The 21,091-nt window shown below is 35.2% G+C and overlaps 1 protein-coding gene across 2 annotated transcripts in view; it reads left to right on the plus strand.

Annotated features, from left to right (window-relative positions):
• Positions 1-21,091, plus strand: part of MAN1A2 (mannosidase alpha class 1A member 2) — a 175,834-nt gene that overhangs the window by 89,390 nt on the left and 65,353 nt on the right. For both annotated transcript variants that reach the window (XM_007075673.2, XM_042993842.1), the window contains exons 7-8: positions 16,327-16,450; positions 20,714-20,807. In XM_007075673.2, coding sequence (XP_007075735.1) covers positions 16,327-16,450; positions 20,714-20,807 — 218 coding nt within the window. The remainder of the gene's footprint in view (positions 1-16,326; positions 16,451-20,713; positions 20,808-21,091) is intronic.

A 21,091-nucleotide genomic window follows, 5' to 3' on the forward strand; every position in this document is an offset into this window, starting at 1 on the left:
TCTCATTCTGTTTCTGAGATAGAGATTTTCTGTCTTTTCATTCATTGTGAACACACCTGTATTTCATAAAGCACAGTTAGAATACCTGGTTTAAAGTCTTACTATTTCTAACACTTGGGCCATCTTGGAGTTGGTGTCATTGATTAGCTTTTCACTTGAGGCTGGGTAGCATTTTGAATGAATCTGGGACATTCTGAAAGTTTTGTTATGGAAATTCTGGATTCTCTTACGATTAGGTGTGTGTATGTGTGTGTGTGTGTGAGAGAGAGAGAGAGGGGGAGAGAGAGAGGGATTTAAGTAGTCCTTTAACTTCGTTCTTAGTTGGATTCAAACTTCAAACAATGTCTCAATTCATTTCATTTCTTTATCTTTAACCTGTATTGCTCCAGAGCATTGTTTCTGTTTTCAAGCATTCCTGATTCGCATGGCAGCCAGGGACAAACTTCATATACAGAACTAGAGGCTTCCCCTTTCTTGCTCTTTTCTCCCCAGCATTCTTTCTCCCTCTTTGTTCAGCAGCTGTAATTGCTGCAAAAACTGGCTTCTGATTCTTTAAGACAGAAGGACTGCAAGTTTTCTGTCAGATTTTCTCTGTTCTGCCTAGTATGGGCTTTGAATTTGGGGTAAAAGCTGTAAGAAAGTGTGAAACTTACCCCATACTTGCCCATATTTGCAAGTTTCCACTGTCCTTGGAATCTGACCACTTTTGTTTTATTCTCCAGTGACTTTAGGCCAGTTTGTATTTCATCTAGAGTTTATAATTTTTTTCTGCAGGAAAGATTAGTTAAGTCATTAGAAGATTTCTGGGTCATAATGAGAGCAGAAATTAGAAAAATTTTGTTAGATTTATTCATAGATTCTTGGTTTTTAATTTTCTGCAGGAGAGGTTAGTTAAGTCATTAGAAGATCTCAGGGTCATAATGAGAGCAGGGATTAGAAAAATTTTGTTAGATTTATTCATAGATTCTTTGTTTAAAAAACACTATAATAAATGGTATTATTTAAAATTTTTCATTCCCTACTGCTGGAACATAGAATATAGTTGTTTTTGTAAACTTATTTTGAATTCGGTGATCTTGCTGAATTTGAATCCTCTTGTTTAATAACAATAATTTATCAGAGATTTCTTTATATACAGGCATCTCACCTATGAATAGGGACAGTTTTGGTTTTACCCCCTCCCCCTTACTTTACTGGCTAGAACTTACAGCAATAGTATTGAATAGAAATAGTGACCAAGGATACTCTTGTTTAGTGGAAAGTGAGTTTTTACCATTAAGTGTGATGCTAGTCATAAGACATTTCTATTGTTGCTAATATTTTAAGAGGTTCTTTTTTAAAATTGTGTATTGTTGAACTTTTTCCAAGCAATTTTTCTGTAGTTACCGAAATGTTGACAAGAATTTTGTTCCTAAATCTTTTTATTCCAGACATCCACATGGATTTGTTTTTCAATGAGAAACCATTATAGCATTCAAGGAACAAATCCAGTTTGATCATGATGTACTATTCTTTTTCTATATTGCTGGATTTTAGTTGCTGATATGTTGTTTGGGGTCATTGTATCTTTTTCACACATGAGATTGCTCTGCACTTTTTAATACTCTTGTCTGGCTTTGATATCTAGGTTCTCTTTCAAAACGTGTTGGGTAGTGATTCTTCTCATGAAGAGTCTGTTTAAGATATTTACTAATTTAATTTAATTTAATTTAATTTAATTTAATTTAATTTAATTTAATTTTGTAATCCCAAGATTCTTGGTAGACACTTCTGGTAAAGTTACTTGGTTCCAGATTTTATTTTGAGTAAGTTTTGATACTGCTGATTTACTGTCTTTTGACACTTAATAAGTTACATTAATTAGATCATGTTTCTGTTTTCTATTTAAGTAAATTTTAGTAATTTATGTGTTCATAAGCCTCTGTCCATCAGGCACAGTATATATTACACTCTTGTATTATTTTTTACTCTCTGTGTTATCTGTTATGTATTTTTCTTTTTATACTGATATCATACATTCAGTAAAAGATAGCATTTAAATTTTTGCTGAACTCTCCTAAGCAATATACTATAGATATGTTAGATGAATAACACAGTTTTTGTTTATTTTTTAATAGGAAGTACAAAAAGTGAATCTTTGTAGCATGGTACATTTATAAACATGATCTTATTTAATTCTAACAGTATCCATGTGAAATAGATATTTTTATAGATGAGGAAATTGGACATCAAAAGGGCACACCTGGGTTTGTCTCCTGACATTTGATCAGTGCTTCTATCAATTTTCTTTTCTTCTAAGTTTTTATTTAAATTCCAGTTAGTTAACATACAGTGTAATATTAGTTTCAGATGTACCATATAATGATTCAACACTTTTTTTTACATCATCTGGTGTTCACAACAGGTATACTCCTTAATCTCCATCACCTATTTAGCCCATCCCCGACCTGCCTTCCCTCTGGTAATCATCAGTTTGTTCTGTATAGTTGAGTCTGTTTCTTGTTTTTTTCTCGCTTTCTGTCGTCCTTTCCTTGCTTGTTTTGTTCCTTAGATTCCACATATTAGTAAAATCACATAGTATTTGTGATTTCTCTGATGGACCTATTTTGCTTAGCATGATACTCTCTCGTTCCATCCATGTCATTGGAGATGGCAAGATTTCATTCTTTGTTATGGCTGAGTAATATTCCATTTTGTGTGTGTGTGAATGAACGTGTATATGTGTGTGTGTGTGTGTGTGTGTGTGTATGTATGTATGTGTATACGTTTGCATATATATATATGTATGTATGTGTGTATTTGTATACATACACACCACTTCTTTATCCATTCATCAGTCGAAGGACACTTGGGCTACTTCCATAATTTGGCTATAGTAGATAATGCTGCTATAAACATTGCAGTCCATGTACCCCTCTGAATTAGTAATTTTGTGCTCTCTGGGTAAATACCTCATAGTGCAATTGCTGGATCATAGGGTAGTTCTATTTTTAACTTTTTGAGGAAGCTCCATAGTGTTTTCCAGAGTACCAGATTGTACCAGATTGCATTCCTACCAACAGTGCAGGAGGGTTCCCCTTTCTCCATATCCTTGCCAATGCCTGTTGTTTCTTATGTTGTTGATATTAGCCATTCTGACAGGTGTGAGGTGATAACCTCATTGTAGTTCTGATTTGCATTTCCCTCATGATAAGTGATGTTGAGTATCTTTTCATGTGTCTGTTGGCCATCTGTATATCTTCCTTGGAAAAATGTCTGTTCATGTCTTCTGCCCATTTTTTAATTGGATTATTCATTTTTGGGGTGTTGAGTTTTATAAGTTCTTTATATATTGAATATTAACTCTTTTTCAGCTGTTATTTGCAAATAACTTCTCCCATTCCATAGGTTGTCTTTTAGTTTTATTGATTGTTTCCTTCACTGTGCAGTAGCTTTTTATTTTGATGAAGTCCCAATAGTTTATTTTTGCTTTTGTTTGCCTTGCCTTGGGAGACCTATCTAGAAAGAAGTTGCTGTGGCCAATGTCAAAGAAGTTACTGCCTGTACTCTTTTCCAGGATTTTTATGGTTTCGGGTTTCACGTTTAGGTCTTTAATCCATTTTGAATTTATTTTTGTGTATGGTGTAAGAAAGTGGTCCAGTATCATTCTTCTGCATGTTGCTGTCTGGTTTCCCAACTCCATTTGTTAAACAGAAGGTCTTGGATATTCTTTCCTGCTTTGTTGAAGATTATTTGACCATATAGTTGTGGGTTCATATCTGGGTTTTCTATTCTGTTCTATTGTTCCATGTGTCTATTTTTTGTGCCAGTACCATACTGTTCTGATCACTACAGCTTTGTCATATAACTTGAAGTCCAGAATTATGATGCTCCCAGGTTTGCTTTTCTTTTTCAAGGTTGTTTTGACTATTTGGGGTCTTTTGTGGTTCCATACAAATTTTAGGACTGTTTGTTCTAGCTGTGTGAAAAATGCTATTGATATTTTGATAGGGCTTGCACTAAATGTGTAGATTGCTTTGGGTAGTATAGACATTTTAATGATATTTGTTTTTCTAATCCAGGAGCATGGACTGTCTTTCCATTTCTTTGTGTCTTCTTAAGTTTCTTTCATCAATGTTTTATATTTTTCAGAGTATTAGGTCTTTGACCTCTTTAGTTAGGTTTATTCCTAGGTATGTTGTTATTTCTGGTGCAGTTGTAAATGGGATTGATTTCCTTAATTTCTCTTTTTGCTGCTTCATTATTGTTGTATAGAAACGCAACAGATTTCACTCAGTTTTTACTGTCAGAGGACAAGTTGGGACTGCATTGTTGTGATTTTCAGTGGAATGGCACATGGCAGGTACCCAGATGTTTTGTTATAAAGTAGAAGGCATCCGTGTGCAATCAACATGATATGAGATCATCAGAAAAAAGAAGGCTTGTGTTTATTTAAGAAGATCAGGGTGTTTTCATGGAGTGCTTTAATTTGCTTTTATAAAGAAGTATGATACTAATTGGTGATACAAATGGGGTAGGGCATTTTAAGTGGAGGAAGTAGTCTAACCAAAAGGAGATGTGGAGATGAGAAAATATAGGGGAGAAAATTGAACTTTTAGAGGAAGGGCTGGTGATGAAATATGGGGAACCAGTATATAAGAACCTCCAAATGCCTCTGCTAATCCTTTAAATAAGGAGATTTATGAAAGGGCAGAAGTGGCATTTCTGTAAAGAGGCTTAACCTTTAACTGGAAAGCTTGCCTTGGAGTTAACTGAGATAAATTTTATTATCTGGAGATTGAAGGAAGATCTTGAGAGAGTGTATTTGAAATTCTTTTCTCTTCTCTGAAAAAGTAGGAAAATGTACATAGGAAATAAGAAGGTTACTTCACTTCTGGAGGGTTAACTCATAGAACAGATTGGAAGCACTTGGAGTTTTTTGCCTTCCTGAAGGCAACAGCATTCAAAGGCAGCGTTGTTTAACCCCTACATTAGATTGAATTCTCTTGCTCTGTACATCCATCCAACAGAACCATGCGTGTTTTGTTCACCACCATATTCGTATCACTTAGTGTGGTGACTACGGTCAAATGACACCTATCCCAGATAGAAGTCTGATAAGCAATAGTATGATTCTTCCATGGTTGGCAAAAGCACAGTGAATGAAGCTAAACTGAGCCCCGCAAAAAAACAAAACAAAACAAAACAAAACAAAACAAAACAAAACCATATTTAGAAGGTTCTATTAAAAACAGAGCAGAAGGAACCACTCAGGTACGATCTCAGTTTCATGAGTTCAAGCCCCACGTCGGGCTCTGCACTGGCAGCGTGGAGCCTGTTGGGATTCACTCTCTCTCCCCCTCTCTCTGCCCCTCCCCAACTTGCACTGTCTCTGTCTCTCTCAAATAAATAAACTGCAAAAAAAAGTACACTTATAATGTGAGTACTGAGTAATGTGTAGAATTGTTGAGTCATGTACTCAACTGATTTTAAACATATCCTTGCTTCGCTTGAAATTTTCAATCATGTTGAACTTAAAGCACTTATAAGACATCATCATAAAATTTAAGGAGAATAACCAACTAGAAAAATGTTAATAGCACTAGTGGTATTAATAGCATATGACTGTCATTCTTAATATATAAATCTGGTTAAAGATAAACGTAAAAAATCTTCAGTCACTTTAGTGATCAAAAACATTTAGATTGGAAATAAGACTGTATTTTCTTACCTAGAAAATTGACAAAAAGAAAATTGTATTGTTTAGGACTGACAAAGTGAAGAAATGATGAACCACATATAGTTGTTAGAATTGGAAATTGTAGTAACTTGGAAGATAGATTGGCAGTAGGTTTTAGAAACTTTGAAATATGCTTGCCCTTTGACCTTGTAATTTTACTTCTAGAAATTTATCTTAATACAAATAGGTGAAAGTATTTACAAAGGTTTAATTGTAAGGATGCTCATAGCAGTGATGTTTATATTAATGAAAATAGAATGTACATTAAATACAGAATAGTGGCATGTCCATATACTGAAATGTAACACAGCCATTTGAAATGGTGTTCTGGAAGTGAACTTTTGGAAAAAAAAGATAATACTCGTGACGTGAGTGTTCAGTGACGTGCGTGTGCACACTGGGTGGGGGCAGAGAGAGAGGGAGAGAGAGAATCCCAAACAGGCTCTGCACTGTCAGCACAGAACCCAACATGGGGCTCAATCTCATGATCCTAATGCTGAAATCAAGAGTCGAACCCTTAAATGGCTGAGCCACCCAGGCGCCCCCACTAAATCTTTAAGAACTTTATAATAGTAATGATTATGAAAGTACTATGATTCATTTAAAATGAATCTGATATTAATGAACAGTTAAATTATTTCCAGAGTTTTGCTATTAAAAAACACTAGAAGAAATGTCCTGCATATGTTGGGAATCATATGTATGTGTACATGTGTGTACATGTATATGTGGTAGGAAGTCTTTGGTAGAAAGGCTGGATCAGAGTTATGTGCATTTTTTGTATTGAAAGACACAAAGAGAATATACCAGTAGACATTTCCACAATAAGTGTGTGAGAGTGCATCTTATCTAACATTTTCAAATAGGGTTTATTTTTATCAGATAGAGACAAAATGAAATCTTAATTTTCACTTCACTGATTTTTGAGTGAGGTTGGGTACATTTTATTCAGTGCACAGCTTTCTTACATCTTTTTCTGTTTTCTAGTGGATATTTTAAAGTATACACTAGATTTAAGATTTAAATCAATCTTCAAGATCTTTTTGTATATTAGCTAAATCAGTACTTTGTCATATATGTTGCAAATACTTTTTGCTACTATTTATGGGAGGCTTTTCTTCAAAGATTTACATGTTTTCTAGTATAATAATGGTTTAATTTTTCTCTTATAACTTTGATCCATTTGGAATGTGTTGTGGTATAGAAAGGAAGATAAAAACTGAGTTTTTTTTTTTTTTTGAGATGTTTAGGTTTTTGCTCTGACACTGAAGTAATAATTTTATGATAAAATATAATAAAATATAAAAAGTATTTCCAAATATATGTGAATCTGTCTTCTAGATCTTATTCTGTTGCATTAATTAGTGTATTTATTTTAATTCTGCATCAATTTAATTACTGTGTTATAATTGCTTTACTGTCGGGTTGTACTGGTCCCTTTAGTGTCCTGTTTTTCAGTATCAGCTTTGCTGACATGTTTATTTTCTTTCTATGAAATTTAGAATTATTGTGTCCAGTTTACTTTTTTTGATCTTTGATATTTGGGTTTGCACTAAATTTAGAAATTATTTTAGGGGACATCTTTACATTAAATATTCCTTTCCTGTATAATAAGCTATGTCTTTTCATTTATTTAAATCTTATCCTATGTCAGTCAGTAGAGGTATAGGCTTCTTTTACATAGATTCTGAACATTTAAGGTCACTTAAAAATGCTTAACCTTTTAAATATTTATTGGTACTTTGGGGGGCATAAATTCTAGAGAAAAACATAGAAAATGACTTTATGTCTTCTGGGCACCAAAAGATTTCTTTTTTTTTTTAATTTTTTTTTTTTTAACATTTATTCATTTTTTGAGAGACAAGAGAGAGAGCACAAGCAGGGGAGGGGCAGAGAGAGGGGGAGACACAGAATCTGAAGCAGGCTCCAGGCTCTGAGCTGTCAGCACAGAGCCCTGTGCGAGGCTTGAACTAATGAAACGCGAGATCATGACCTGAGCGGAAGTCGGACGCTTAACCGACTGAGCCACCCAAGTGCCCCAAAAGATTTCTAACATAATAAAAAGCCTGGAAGTTGTACAGCTTTGATTAAATACAAAACTTAATGAAATGTTAGAGACATCACATTAAAATCAAGAATAAGAAAGTATTTCACATTTTTCTGGAGGTTTTAACAAGGGTAACCAAATAGGAAAAAGGAATAATATGAAGATATGGATTGGAGACAAAACTATAGTTAATAGCAGATCATATGATTGCTTTCCTACAAGAAAAAGAAGATGATCAATTGAAAACCCATTGGAATAATAAAGAGTTGAATACATTGGCCAGTTAAAAAATTAAAACGTCTTTTGAACACTAAGGATATGAGGTTGGAAACTGTGCAGAAAGCTCATGCCTTAGTAAAGAACTAAACTAGCCACAGAGTAAAGACAATATAGATTTGTCCTAGCAGAGCCTGGAAACAATCCTTGAAAGAGCTAAGCTGTCCACAAGTTATTTAACTGTCAAGAGAAAATTGAAAATGCTTTAAAGGAAGGTAATAAAATTCATACATTCAGGAGAATGTAACCTATAATCAGGAGGAAAACAATTGTCAGTAGAAACATGCACAAATAACAGGTGATGCAGATTGCAGTAAAGGACTTTAAAATAGTTATTATAAGTATGCTCAGGGATTTAAAGGGAAATATGAACCAGATGAGAAGAGAGATTTTATAAAGGACTGAATGGAACTTGTAGTGCTGAGAAATAATATGAAATAAACAATTCGCTTGACCGACTCAGCAGCAAATTTGACACCACGTCAGACAAAATCCATGAACTTGAAGACATGGAGGTAGAAACCACCCAAACGGAAGCACAGAAAGAAAAATGAAAGGAACGTAGCCAGTGTAGCTGGTGACCTGCAGGACAATATCCAGATGTTTAGCATACACATAATGGAGTAGTTGGGGGTGGGGAGGGAGCAGGAAGAGGGCAGAAAAACTATTCGAAGAAGGAATGGCCCCAAATTTTCCACATTTGATGAACTAGTATAAACCCATCGGTCCCAGAAACTTGATGAAACCCAAATAAGGTAAAGAAGCCTTAATGAATGGGTGAAAATCAATGAAAAAAAAATCTTTTTTTTTTTTTTTTTTTTTTTTTTTTTTTTAACACCAGAGGAAAAATGACATTACGCACAAGGAACAAGGTTAGAAGTACTGCTTGCTTCTTGTCTGAGGCAGTACAAGCCAGAAGACAATGGAATGCATCTTGAAAGTGCTGAAAGAGAACAGTCAGTCTAGAATTCTGTGATCACTGACAATAGTTTTCAAAACCATAAGAGACTCTTAAATACTGAGAATAAACTGAGGGTTGGTGGGGGGTGGGGGAGAGGGTAAAGTGGGTGATGGGCATTGAGGAGGGCACTTGTTGGGATGAGCACTGGGTGTTGTATGGAAACCAGTTTGACAAGAAATTATATTTAAAAAAAACCTGAAGGTGAAATCAAGACATTTGAAGACAGACAAAAGCTTAAAGAATTTTTTGCCAACAGGACTCTGTCACCAGAAATGTTAAAGGAACTTTTAATGACATTAGATGGAAAGGCAGAGCTACATAAAGCAATGGAAGAACAGCCAAAAGAGTAAATACATAAATAAAAAATATAAAAAGCCTGCTTTTTTTTGTCTTAACAGTTTTCTTTAAAAGATAATTGGCTATTTAAAGCAAGCATAATAACGTCACACTGGAGGTCTGTAATATACGTGGAAGAGAAGTGTGTGATGACACTAGCACAGAGGATGACACGAGGGTATTGTCATGTTGTTACATTATGTGGGAAGGGGTGTGAGATTTGCAAGTATACTGTGATCGGTTGTTGGTACCTATGGTAATCTGGAAAGCAGTCATACACACAAAAAATAAGCCAGTGAAGAAACGGAATTACTAAAGAACACTCAGTCCAGATGAAGGCAGGAAAGAGGACTAAAGCCCTGATCATAAAAAATAGACATCAAAAAAGCAAAATATTAAGTCTGTGTTGCTGGAATATAAAATGGTATAGCCAGTTTGCAAAACAGTTTTATACAGTTAAAACAGAATTATTATATGACCCGGAAATTGTATTCCTAAGATAAATACATGACCAAGAGAAATGAAAGCATATGTTTGTACAGAGGTGGTTCATAACCACCTGATTCCTAATAGCCCCAAACTGTAAACAATGCCAGGGTTTCTCTAACAGGTGCATAACTAGATAGTTGTGGTATTAAAACAATGGAGCACCACCTTGTAATAAAAAGAATTGAACTACTGGAGATGGCAATATAGATGAATCTCAGAAATGTGGTGCATGAAAGAGTCAAATGCCCAAGAATGTATACTGTGTGATTATGTTCACATAAAATTCTAGAACATACAGAACTAATGAATAATGTGAGAAAGTAGATGAATGGTTTATTTGAGACTGGGTGGAGGGAAAGTGCGATTTGACTGCAATGGTGTATGAGGACAGGATTGGACAGATTGGCTTGATTCTTACCCCAGTGTATTCATTTGCCAAAACTCTTGAAACTCTGTGTCTAAATTGATGCATTTCTGTATTAAGTCATACCTCAGTGTGTTTCTTTGAAAAGAAAAATAAATAGACCAGAGTTGACTGAGGGGCTATGAAAAAAAAAAAGCCACAAAAAATATCACTGATCTGTAATTGAAGACATTCTTAAATTTGAAAAAATATTAGACACAAAACGTTTGGAAAACATAGAAAATTAAAAACAGAAATAAATGACCAATCAATATATAAAGTGAAGTTAAATCCTAATGTAGTAATTCAAATTATGCTTGTGTAGGTATGAAATTTTCTGAAAGACTAGATGAGAAAGAACAAAGGTTAGCTTTGGGGCTGGGAAATAATGGAAGAAGTACAGGACTTAGAGGGAGACTTTTTACTTGTGCTATGTTCCATATCTTTTTTTTCTTTAAGTTTTTATTTAAATTCCAGTTAGTTAACATGCAGTGTAATATTACTTTCAGGTGTGCATCATGGTAAGTCAGCACTTCCATAACATCACCTGATACTCATCACGACAAGTGCACTCCTTAATCCCCATCACCTCTTCAGCCCATCCCCACATCCCTTCCCCTCTGGGAACCATCTGTTCTCTGTAGTTAAAAGTCTGTTTCATATCTTTTGAATTTAAATCATTGACTCTGTGATCTTTCCCTTCTCCCCCATTGAGTGAAATGTAACAAAAATAAGATTTCACATTAAAATAAAAATTAAGGAAACCATTGCATTTATTTTTTGCCAAATAGGGAAGGCTTTATTTTATTTTTTTTAAATGTCACCTCTTCTGGATAAGGATGTGGGAAGGTCATTCTTACATCACAGCTTTCCTTGTACCTAGCATCCTTGAAGAAGCGTCTATCAATATCCATCAGAATCCCTTAAAACCTATTCCTTTTGACCCAGCAATTCCACCTCTGGCAGTTAAGGAAGTAATCGGAGGCACGGACTGAGACATATATGAAATGGTATTTATCATAGCATATTTCATGAAAACAGAGACATAAGTACATATTGAATGTCCAAGAGGAACGTGATTGGGTAAGCAGATTTTGGTAGTACATAAGAAAGTAATGTGCACCCGCTTAAATGGTGTAATGGGGAAAATATTTACGTTACACTAAATTTAAAAAACATGTTATGCCGTTCATATAATGAGGGTAACCAGTAAGCATTTTATTTATAAGTGTACAATTAAGGGTACAATTACACTCAAGAGTGAATGGAGGAGCAATTAAATTATTTGCTTAATTTCTTACATTTAAAGACTGACAAATTAGTTTTATTTTATTGGGTGACCTTTCAAATAGTTCTGTTCAAAAATGATTTCCCAAAATGAAACCATTTCTAAACACACACAGACCTATATCCTTGTATATTTATCTAAATTTGAAATTATTAGCACCTTCAGTTGACTCTTTTGTATGCTTTTATTTGAGAAGGTATTCTCTCTACAGTTGCTCAGAGGAAGTTCTGCTCAAAAGTAGAATATTCTCACTTCTCCATTTTTTTGCAATTTAAAATGTGTAAATATTTTAGCCTGGCTATTTTCACAGATGTGATTCTTTTCACTCAGAGTATTTTCTACAGAAAACTTTTTTTTTTTTAATTCAAGCATAATGAACATACCTTGTTATATTAGTTTCAGGTATATGTTATAGTGATTCAGCAGTTCTAAACATTTCTCAGTGTTCATCAGCCAGTCTGCCCACCCACCTCTCCTCTGGCAACCACTAGTTTGTGCTCTGTATTTAAGAGTTTTTGTTTTTTGTATCTTTTCCTTTGTTCATTTGTTTTGTTACTTAAATTCCATATACGAGTGAACTCATATGGTATTTGTCTTTCTCTGACTTACTTCACTTAGCATTATACTCTCTAGATGCAACCATGTTGTTGCAAATGACAAGATTTAATTTTTTATAGTTGAGTAATATTTCATTGTATCTATATCTGTATATATACCATATCTTTTTAATCCAGTGGAAAAAATGGGTTGCTTCTCTATCTTGGCTTTTGTAAATAATGCAGTAAACATATGGGTGCATCTATCTTTTTGAATTAGCATTTTCATATTCTTTGGGTAAATACCCAGTAGTGGAATTACTATATCATATGGAAATTCTATTTTTAACTTTTGAGGAACCTCCATAGTGCTTCCACAGTGGCTGCGTCAGCTTGCATTCCCATCAGTGGTGTCGGAGGGTTCCTGTTTCTTCACATCCTCGCCAATACCTCTTCTTTCTTGTGTCGTTGATTTTAGCCATTCTGACAGGTGTGATGATGAGTGATGTTGAGCATCTTTTCATGTATCTGTTAACTCTTGTTCTGTTTTCTTTGGAAAGTTGTCCATTCAAGTCCACTGTCCATTTTTTAATTGGATTATTTGGGGGTTTTTGGTGTAAAACTTCTATTTTTAATTGGCTTTAGTATTTCTTCCAATTTAGCTGATGCAAAATCAGAAGTCTTCTCAATTTTTTTCCACTGAAGTATATATAAATATATTTAATTTAAAATAGGAGCTCCATCAAGAGTCTTCCTATAAATCAAGATATACCCATTTAAACATTATACATTGGTTGAATTTACATCATTTAATTTTTTAGTTCCTCCTTTGCTGAGGTAAATTTCAGTGTCAACCTGTTCACGTGCTTTGTTGTTTTTTTTTTAATATGAAATTTATTGTCAAATTGGTTTCCATACAACACCCAGTGCTCATCCCAACAGGTGCCCTCCTCAGTGCCCATCACCCACTTCCCCCTCCCTCCCACCTCCCCCCATCAACTCTCAGTTTATTCTCATTTTTTTAAGAGTCTCTTATGGTTTGACTTCCTCCCTCTCTAACTTTTTTTTTTTCCTTCCCCTCCCCCATGGTCTTCTGTTAAGTTTCTCAGGATTCACATAAGAGTGAAAACATATGGTATCTGTCTTTCTCTGTGTGACTTATTTGTTTTTAATCATTGCAATATGCTAAAAAATTTATTTCATTCCTTGAATTCATTGATTAAAGATTTTCAATGGACTTTGAACAAAACAAAAACAAAATATAGATCACTTATTATGAAAAACATTTAACACGATGTAGGACACAGGTTGATTTGTCTTGTAAATCAGCAGAAGCTTATCAAACATTTTTAAACTCCAGTTGCTGGTGGTCAGTCCAGAGAGATCATGGTTTTTGCTTGGTTGTTTGTTTTTGTTTTTTGGTAGTCATTACATATTTTTTGTTCAGTTTCTCTGATACACATATGTACATTTTAATATCTACCCCTTTTATTTTTGATTAGTTGGAAATTATAGCATTTTGATGAAATGATGATCTGTTTGTTTTTGGCAGCTCATCACCTCACCAGTGTTATACCTTCTTCTTAGGTTTTTTTTTTTTTATTTTTTTATTTTTCCGAGTTGTTGGAATATAGGTAGATATCAAATTTAACATTTTAGATCGTTCCTGTGAGGTTGGGTGTCAAGTATGTGAACAATCTTGTTTAGAATTTAGTGTTTTGAAAAGTGTTTAAATGCACTTCTTCTAAGTGCATTCAATGTTGGGACCTTTGGACAGAAAGTTTTTGTAGGTAAGAGGAAGCTGTTAGACTTCCTAGGGACTTTGTGTTTATACTTGACCACATTGTAATCCATTCACCGCACTGATGCCTAGGTAATCTTTCTTAATGGTATGCTTTATTCCTTACATATGATGTTATATTTCTTAAAATCCTTCATGACCTTCCATTACACTCAGAATTTTTTTTTTTTTTTTAATTTAGCATGGCCTTACCAGAGTTCTTGTGTAGTCTGGACTATATCTAGCTGTTGAACCTCATCCTGTATCATTCACTTCCCCTTCCTGAGCTCTAGCCACACCAGCCACCTTCCTTTTCCTCGGGGTCATTGCATTTGTTGTTTCCTCTACTGGGATTTCTCTTCTTCCAGATCTGTTCGTCACTGGTTCCTTCTCCTAATGTAGGTTTCAGTACAAATTGTGTCATTTCAGAAACAGTTTCTCTGAACACTATATATAAAGAACCTTTCTTTTAACTTACCTTCTATCACTAGTACTCAGTATTCTAATTTCTGTATGAAATTATCACTATTTAAAATGGTCTTATTTAATGTAGGAGCAGGAATGTTATATGTCAGGTTCAATACTGTATCTCCCAGAGCATACTAGGCACTTAATATTTGGAAATGAATGACTGTTCTGTGTAGTTTACTGTATCCGTATTTCTTCTTTGATTCTCACTTCTAGCTACAAAAAAAAAATTTGTGGTATTTTCCTAGCATATTTTCAAAGCCAATATGAAAATAGCACCAAATAATTAAAGAACTTTATCTATTTTAATGTTTTCTCAAGACAGAAATAATGGTATATTGAATTGGCGGCATACAAGTGGATATAAAATAAGAGAAAGATTTGTATTTTTACTTCCTCCTGAAAGTAGAAAAGACCCTGGAGAATGGTTTAGAATTCTCATAGAAATAATCCATGAGCTCTGCTACTTGAATAATTAACCTAGACTTCCTGTTCCAACCGTATCAAACTAATCCTCCCATAACAAAACCAATCATAACAGCTAAGCAAAGCAGTTTAATGGCATTGGAGCAGCTAACTGAGGGAGGACTTCTAGGAGAAGGTCATATCCGTATAAATGTTGGCTTTTTTCCTGAGGACATGTTTTAAATCATTGTGCAGGCAGAGAGGCCAAGCCTCAAGGGGTGGTCATTTGGGGCAGAGGAGACTATGCTCAGGTAGAGTTGCCAGAGTGGCTGAGGCATGAGAGACAAAATCTCAAGACAGGAAGGAATTGCAGAGAAATTTCTAAGCCCAGCAATTTATACATTTCTCTCAAATTGTTGGCTGATTCTGTAACTTTATGTGCATGGGGGCAAGACTCAAGGAAACTTAGAAGGAAATCGTGGTTGGAGGCTAAAGGGCAAAGAAAAAATAACAGCCACATGGTACTGGGGAGAAAGATATTAGTGTTTAAGGCTGCCAAGGTAAAGGGCTCTTGTTAACACCCCAGACTTCCAGCTGCGGTCCCAGAGGGCACTCCCTAGAAATAGAGGTAAAATGGAAATAGACTCCCCTTAAGTCTGCCTGCACTCAACCTGTGTTTCAGAAGGAACTTAACCTTTAGAAAGAATATAATGTTCAAAGTGTCTGTGCTTTTTCATTTATATAGTCTAGCTTCCAGTAAATTATAAGGCAGGCTGAAAAAAGGCAGGAAGATACCCTAGGAGTATATAAGCACAAAAAAGATGTACATAAGATTATTCACTGTCAAAGTCTTTATTAATAGCAAAATATTAGAAAAATGCTGAAGGAACACCAACAGAGGGTTGATTAAATTATGTTTGTGTAATATAGTGGTGTTTTACACATGTATATCAGCATTTGGGGCAGGACAGTTCTTTATTGTATGACACTGACTTAACCATTCTTGGGCACGTTACATCTTTGGCCCTAACACAATAAACGTAAATTGCACCTTCAAGGTTCGATACAACTCAGAATGCTCTCACACATTTTCATATGCCTCTGGGGTGGGGCATTCAAATTGAAAATCATTAATATCATAGAATTTTGTACAGTTGTTTAAAAAACAATGAGAAAGTTGTGATGAACCAATTATGGAAAGACCACTGCAGTGTATCTTAAAATGCAAGATGCAGAGCAGTATGTATACTTTGCTATATTTTGTGTAATAGAGGAGGAAATAATAGATATTTGGATTGCTTATATATGCATAAAAATTCTGTAGTAATACATAAGAAACTAATGCAAGTGATTATCTGTGGGGCCTGATAGGGTGAAGAGACGTGAGAGTTCAGGGATGAAATCTATTTACTTACTGTATACTTTCCTGTATTGTTTTGATTTTTAAAACCTGTGGATATAGTACCTATTCAAAAAAAGTTATAATAATCTGTTAGATATAAACAAGCTATTGTGTTCGATATAATAATTTCTAAAAGAATTAAAGTTTATGTACTCATTACAAAAATGTTCTGGTCTTTTTCCAATTCTGTCTCCTTTGACCTTTGCCTTCCCTCAGTGGAGTAGGGCGGAACTGGGGCTGGGCATCTGCAGGTAGCAGCATTCTTGCCGAATTTGGTACACTGCACATGGAGTTTGTCCACCTCAGCTACCTGACAGGGGACCCCGTCTACTACAAGAAGGTCAGTTTTCTCGCCGCCTTCTCTTTGTTTATCATAAAAGAGTTCTTTAAGATTTACCGAACGATCGTTGCTTGGAAAATGTTTGCCTTTCCAGGAAGGTGTATGTCAGTACTCTGGGCCCCCCCTTTTTTTTTTCTTTTTAAACTATCTAAAGGAATGTCCATTCTCTTTACAATATTTACTGTTATTTGAGAAGTGTAACCACTAGTAGTTTTGTGAAAATTCTGTTGCCATCTCTATTCAGCATCGCGTTGCAGTGTCCCTAGCCCCAGAACAAGAAAAACAAAGTGAACAGAAAGTTAAAGAATTGAATTGAATTGAAAAGGAAGAAGGAAAAAAATAATCATTCACAGATTACATGATTATCCACCTGAAATCTTAAAATAATCTGTATTTAAACTATTAGAAATAAGAGCATATTTATAGTTTTGAATAGAAGATCAATATAGATATGAAAAATCACCAGCATTTCTCTGCACCAACTACAACAGGCAAGAAAGTATCAGTGTTAACAAACATATGTGGTAGGAACTTTACGTGATGGGAACAAGAGTGTAACTTCCTTACAAATAAGCTTAACAAAAGATAAATAAAGTTCAAAACACTTGAATGACGTTGAGGAGGACCTAAGTAAATGGAGAAGGATGTTCTGTTCATGTACAGCTAAACAGTATCATAAAAACTTTAGTCTTTTCCAGATTGATCTGTAGCGTTAATTCAGTGCCACTTAGAACTTCAGTGGCTTCTTTTAAAAAAATGAAACTTGACAAGATTCTTCTAGAATTTATATAAAGGAGAAATGTGGAGTGGGTTTGCATTACCCATATCGACACTCACAGGGAAGTGTTGGTGCATAAAGAGAAATAGACTGATGAACAGAATAAATGTTCCTTAAATAGATCCATATATATGTGGAAACATTGTGACAGGGGCAGCATTGCAGATTATAACCATTTGAGGAGCATTAAAGGCTTAAATTTAAAAGACAAGTCTAGTGAAGTTGAAAATACATATACCCTGTGACCCAGCAATTCCACTCTTTGATATGTACATTTACACCATACTATACATAGAAGAATCATTTGCATTAGCAATTTATGTAATAAAATTCAGTACAGCAGTAGGAAGAATTGAATTATATTTATCAATTAAGAGAATATGATACAACCTTTTTTAAAAAGTTAAAAACAAGCAGAGCTGAATAATATGTTTTGTATGAGAATTCAGAAGTGATGACCATAAAACTCAGAACTGTGAGTACAGCCAGGACAGAGTCCGTGCTCTGTAAATGTATAAACAGTGCAGCAAAGGTGTTTGTAGTATTGCATTTCTTAAATTGGGATGTGAGTGGAATCTGTGTATATTACTTTCTATGTGTGAGCTGTTTCATCGGTTGAGAAGAATTTGCAGGTAAAGACAGCAGTGAAGGAAGACACAGAATTTTTCTTTTCCTGATGAAACTAACGAAAATCTTAAAGACCGGCAAACATTTATCCATAGCAATGAAAGGAGGAGAGGCTGCAGTCTCATGTCACAAGTATGTGACAGCCAAGAAGCAGAAAGCTTGTGGCATGGTACTTAAGTCTGTTTCCCACCTTGTTCTGAACCCTTACTGGGCAAAGGAAGCACGTCATCAGATTCCTGGCACTCCCCATCAGTCCATCTCACAGAGGACACCAGTGCCGAGGGTGTGGGGTGTTCACTTGTCCACAGCTCCCGAGGGGTCTTGCCTCCATCTTCCCTGAACACTGGGACTCCAGATCTCAAATTGTGTCTAGGAGGGGAGGAATACTCCCCTCTCACCCACCCGACACAGTAGGGATGAATTCAGAGACACTGCAGCTGTAACATATCAAACCAAAGTTCAGGTCAGAGCCGATCCTGTTAAACGTGAGCAAGACGCAGAGGGAAAACGTGGCAAGTATATAAACATACTGCAACAGGGTAGTAACAAAACCGTGGTGGTAAATAGCATGTAAAAGACTGATAAAGAACCCACTTTCAAATTTCACGAAGTCACTGTAATTTATACTATAATAACAAGTGAACTCAGTAAAATTATAACTCAAAAGAAATAATGATACAAAAAGATTGCAGAACTGAAGAAACAAATTGAGATCTTAAAACGTTATATTTCTATTATGAATAAATAAACGAAAAACAACAAAGCAGTGACTTTACATAATTGAAAACCGATTTACTAACGTGGAAAAGCAGGAGACCATCATAGTGGAAACCAAGAAAAAGCATGAAGAGATTAAAAGCTGATAAATGTATAAAATGAAGGTAATCTAGCATATGGGATTTCTGAAGTAGAGGATCTGACAGATAGGAATCACCTAAAAGTGACAGGAAGGAGAGAGAGAACTGCAAATTCCCTTTTTAATAGAATTAAGAGATACTTGATATTTCACACCACAAAATAGGAGAAAAGGTTGCCGTAATCAAGGGCAGAGAGGTTTGGGAAACAAGAGAGGATATTTGTGGCTGCAGATTTCAAGAATAAAAAACCAGAAGAGCACAGTTCCCTGAAATAAATGGTATATCTAGAGGTGCAGAACCGAAGTCTTCATTAGCAGCATTGAGAACAGGGTCACGGACTGATGGTGGGTGCTTCTTTGGACCCTTCTACAGATGTGTTGAGAAGCTAGGATAACAGAATTCTCAGGAAACTTCGGTGAGGGAAGAGAATGCGTGACACATTTTCTTTTATGAGCAGTGCTACTGCATTGCTAGTCTCGGTTATCTGGGGAAAAGCAAAGGCGTCCGGTCTCTTCCTGGCCTTTTATGTCATCCTTGTGTAAATAGCTGGTTCAAGGAAAATAACGATGAGTAATTCATCAGGAAAGAACAAGGATAGAATTTATACAGAGGTATGTTATCAGAAAAAAAGAGGGAAGGAATAGGATATATAAGAGATGCCCAAAAAATACTTCTCAGGAAATAGCAATTAAATCCTGACCGAACATCGCCATGAGAGGGAAGATAACGAAGCCCTCCTCTCTGTGAAACAAGTATATCAACAGAAATAGAGTGCTCAGAGACAGTTAAGATGTGCTGTCAGTAACAAATTGCAAGAAACAGTTACCACCAAAAATGAAAGCCAAATTGGAAGCAGTACAAAGGAGGTGTTCAAAGACAATGATGGACTTAGAAGACAAAATTGAGACAAGCTAGTAAAGGTATTGACAGTAAAAAAGAGATGGATAAAAAGATTCAGAAAGGAAAGGCAGCTGAAAGAAGCAGAGAGGATTCAACGTATGCCTAATTTTCAGAAGACAAAAGAAGGTAATATTTTATTATCCCTAATGGCATCATTTCAAACTGCCTAATCGTGGTTCACGGAATTATTCAGATTGGGATTGTACATAGAGTTGGTCTCAGCCTTGAAAGAACACAGACAACACACCATCCTTGGGCCAGTTCCTAAAACCGCCTAATGACAAAGTCCAGCCAAATGAAAGATGACCGGGACATTATCCTAACAGGATTTGTGCTGTGCTCAAGCCAGAAAATAATGAAGTATATATAAGGTTCTGTGAAGATGTTTCCCCAAGTCATGCATACTGAGCAGGTTATCCTTCAGAGGTAAAAGGAACATTCTCAAATAAGAATACAAGGAGTAGAATACATTTGTGCACTCTCAAAATCCATCCAGTGTATAGATGAATGCAGATAAAGTCCCTGAGAAAGCTTCTAGCTTCTTAATATATTTTTGTGATTTCTTTCCTCCGTAGCTTTAGGGAGATCTTTCAGGAATCAAAAGTTTGGGGATTTTAGGAATTTTCAGGATTTCTATTATGGATCGATATTTAGAGTTCAGTAATTTAGTTCACTTTTTCACCTATTCAGGTTAGTTTCATACTTCTTATTATAAATGTCCTTTTATGATTCCATTTCTATGAAATTATTTCTGTTTTTATATTTAGATATGTACATATTAAATGTGTCTGGAATGATGTGTATTACTGATGTTTCTGATGGTTATTTCTGGATAGTAAAATGTTGGCATTTAAATTAGTTTTTTTCTGTGCTCTTCATATTTTCAGTTGTTTCTTGAATTTTAAATAATGGTGGTATATCATCTGGTAAAAATAACGAGTCATTTATAAAGTAGAAGCCTTTCCTGACCACTACCACCACCACCACCACCACCACACACACAGACAGACACACGGGAGATGGTGTAGGTTCTGAGTGAGGAAAAACCACAAAGCCTAGTTGACATTTACTTTATTAATTGTATTCTTTATTTTTGTTAAGGTCATGCATATTCGGAAACTACTTCAGAAAATGGATCGTCCAAATGGTCTTTATCCAAATTATTTGAACCCAAGAACAGGTCGCTGGGGTCAGTGTAAGTATTTCTAGTACAGCCGATGCTATGTCAAAAGGTTATTTGTCTGAAGACTTGCTTGATGTAGTGAAAAGTCCATCACACGTATGGTTGGAACCCCTCAGCTTCTAACCCTGTGATCTGCTAGTGCCGTTACCTTTGGCAAATTTCTAATCTTTTGTCGCTTCAGTTTTTCTACGTGTAAATGGAAACACTAATAACCTGTGTCACAAGCAGTATTTTACTCCATTTATGTGTAAGTACTTTGTTAAAAATAGTGCCGCCTTTGCAAAAAAAAAAAAAAA

This window comes from Panthera tigris, chromosome C1 (assembly GCF_018350195.1).
Source record: "Panthera tigris isolate Pti1 chromosome C1, P.tigris_Pti1_mat1.1, whole genome shotgun sequence".
NCBI classification, from domain to species: Eukaryota; Metazoa; Chordata; class Mammalia; order Carnivora; family Felidae; genus Panthera; species Panthera tigris.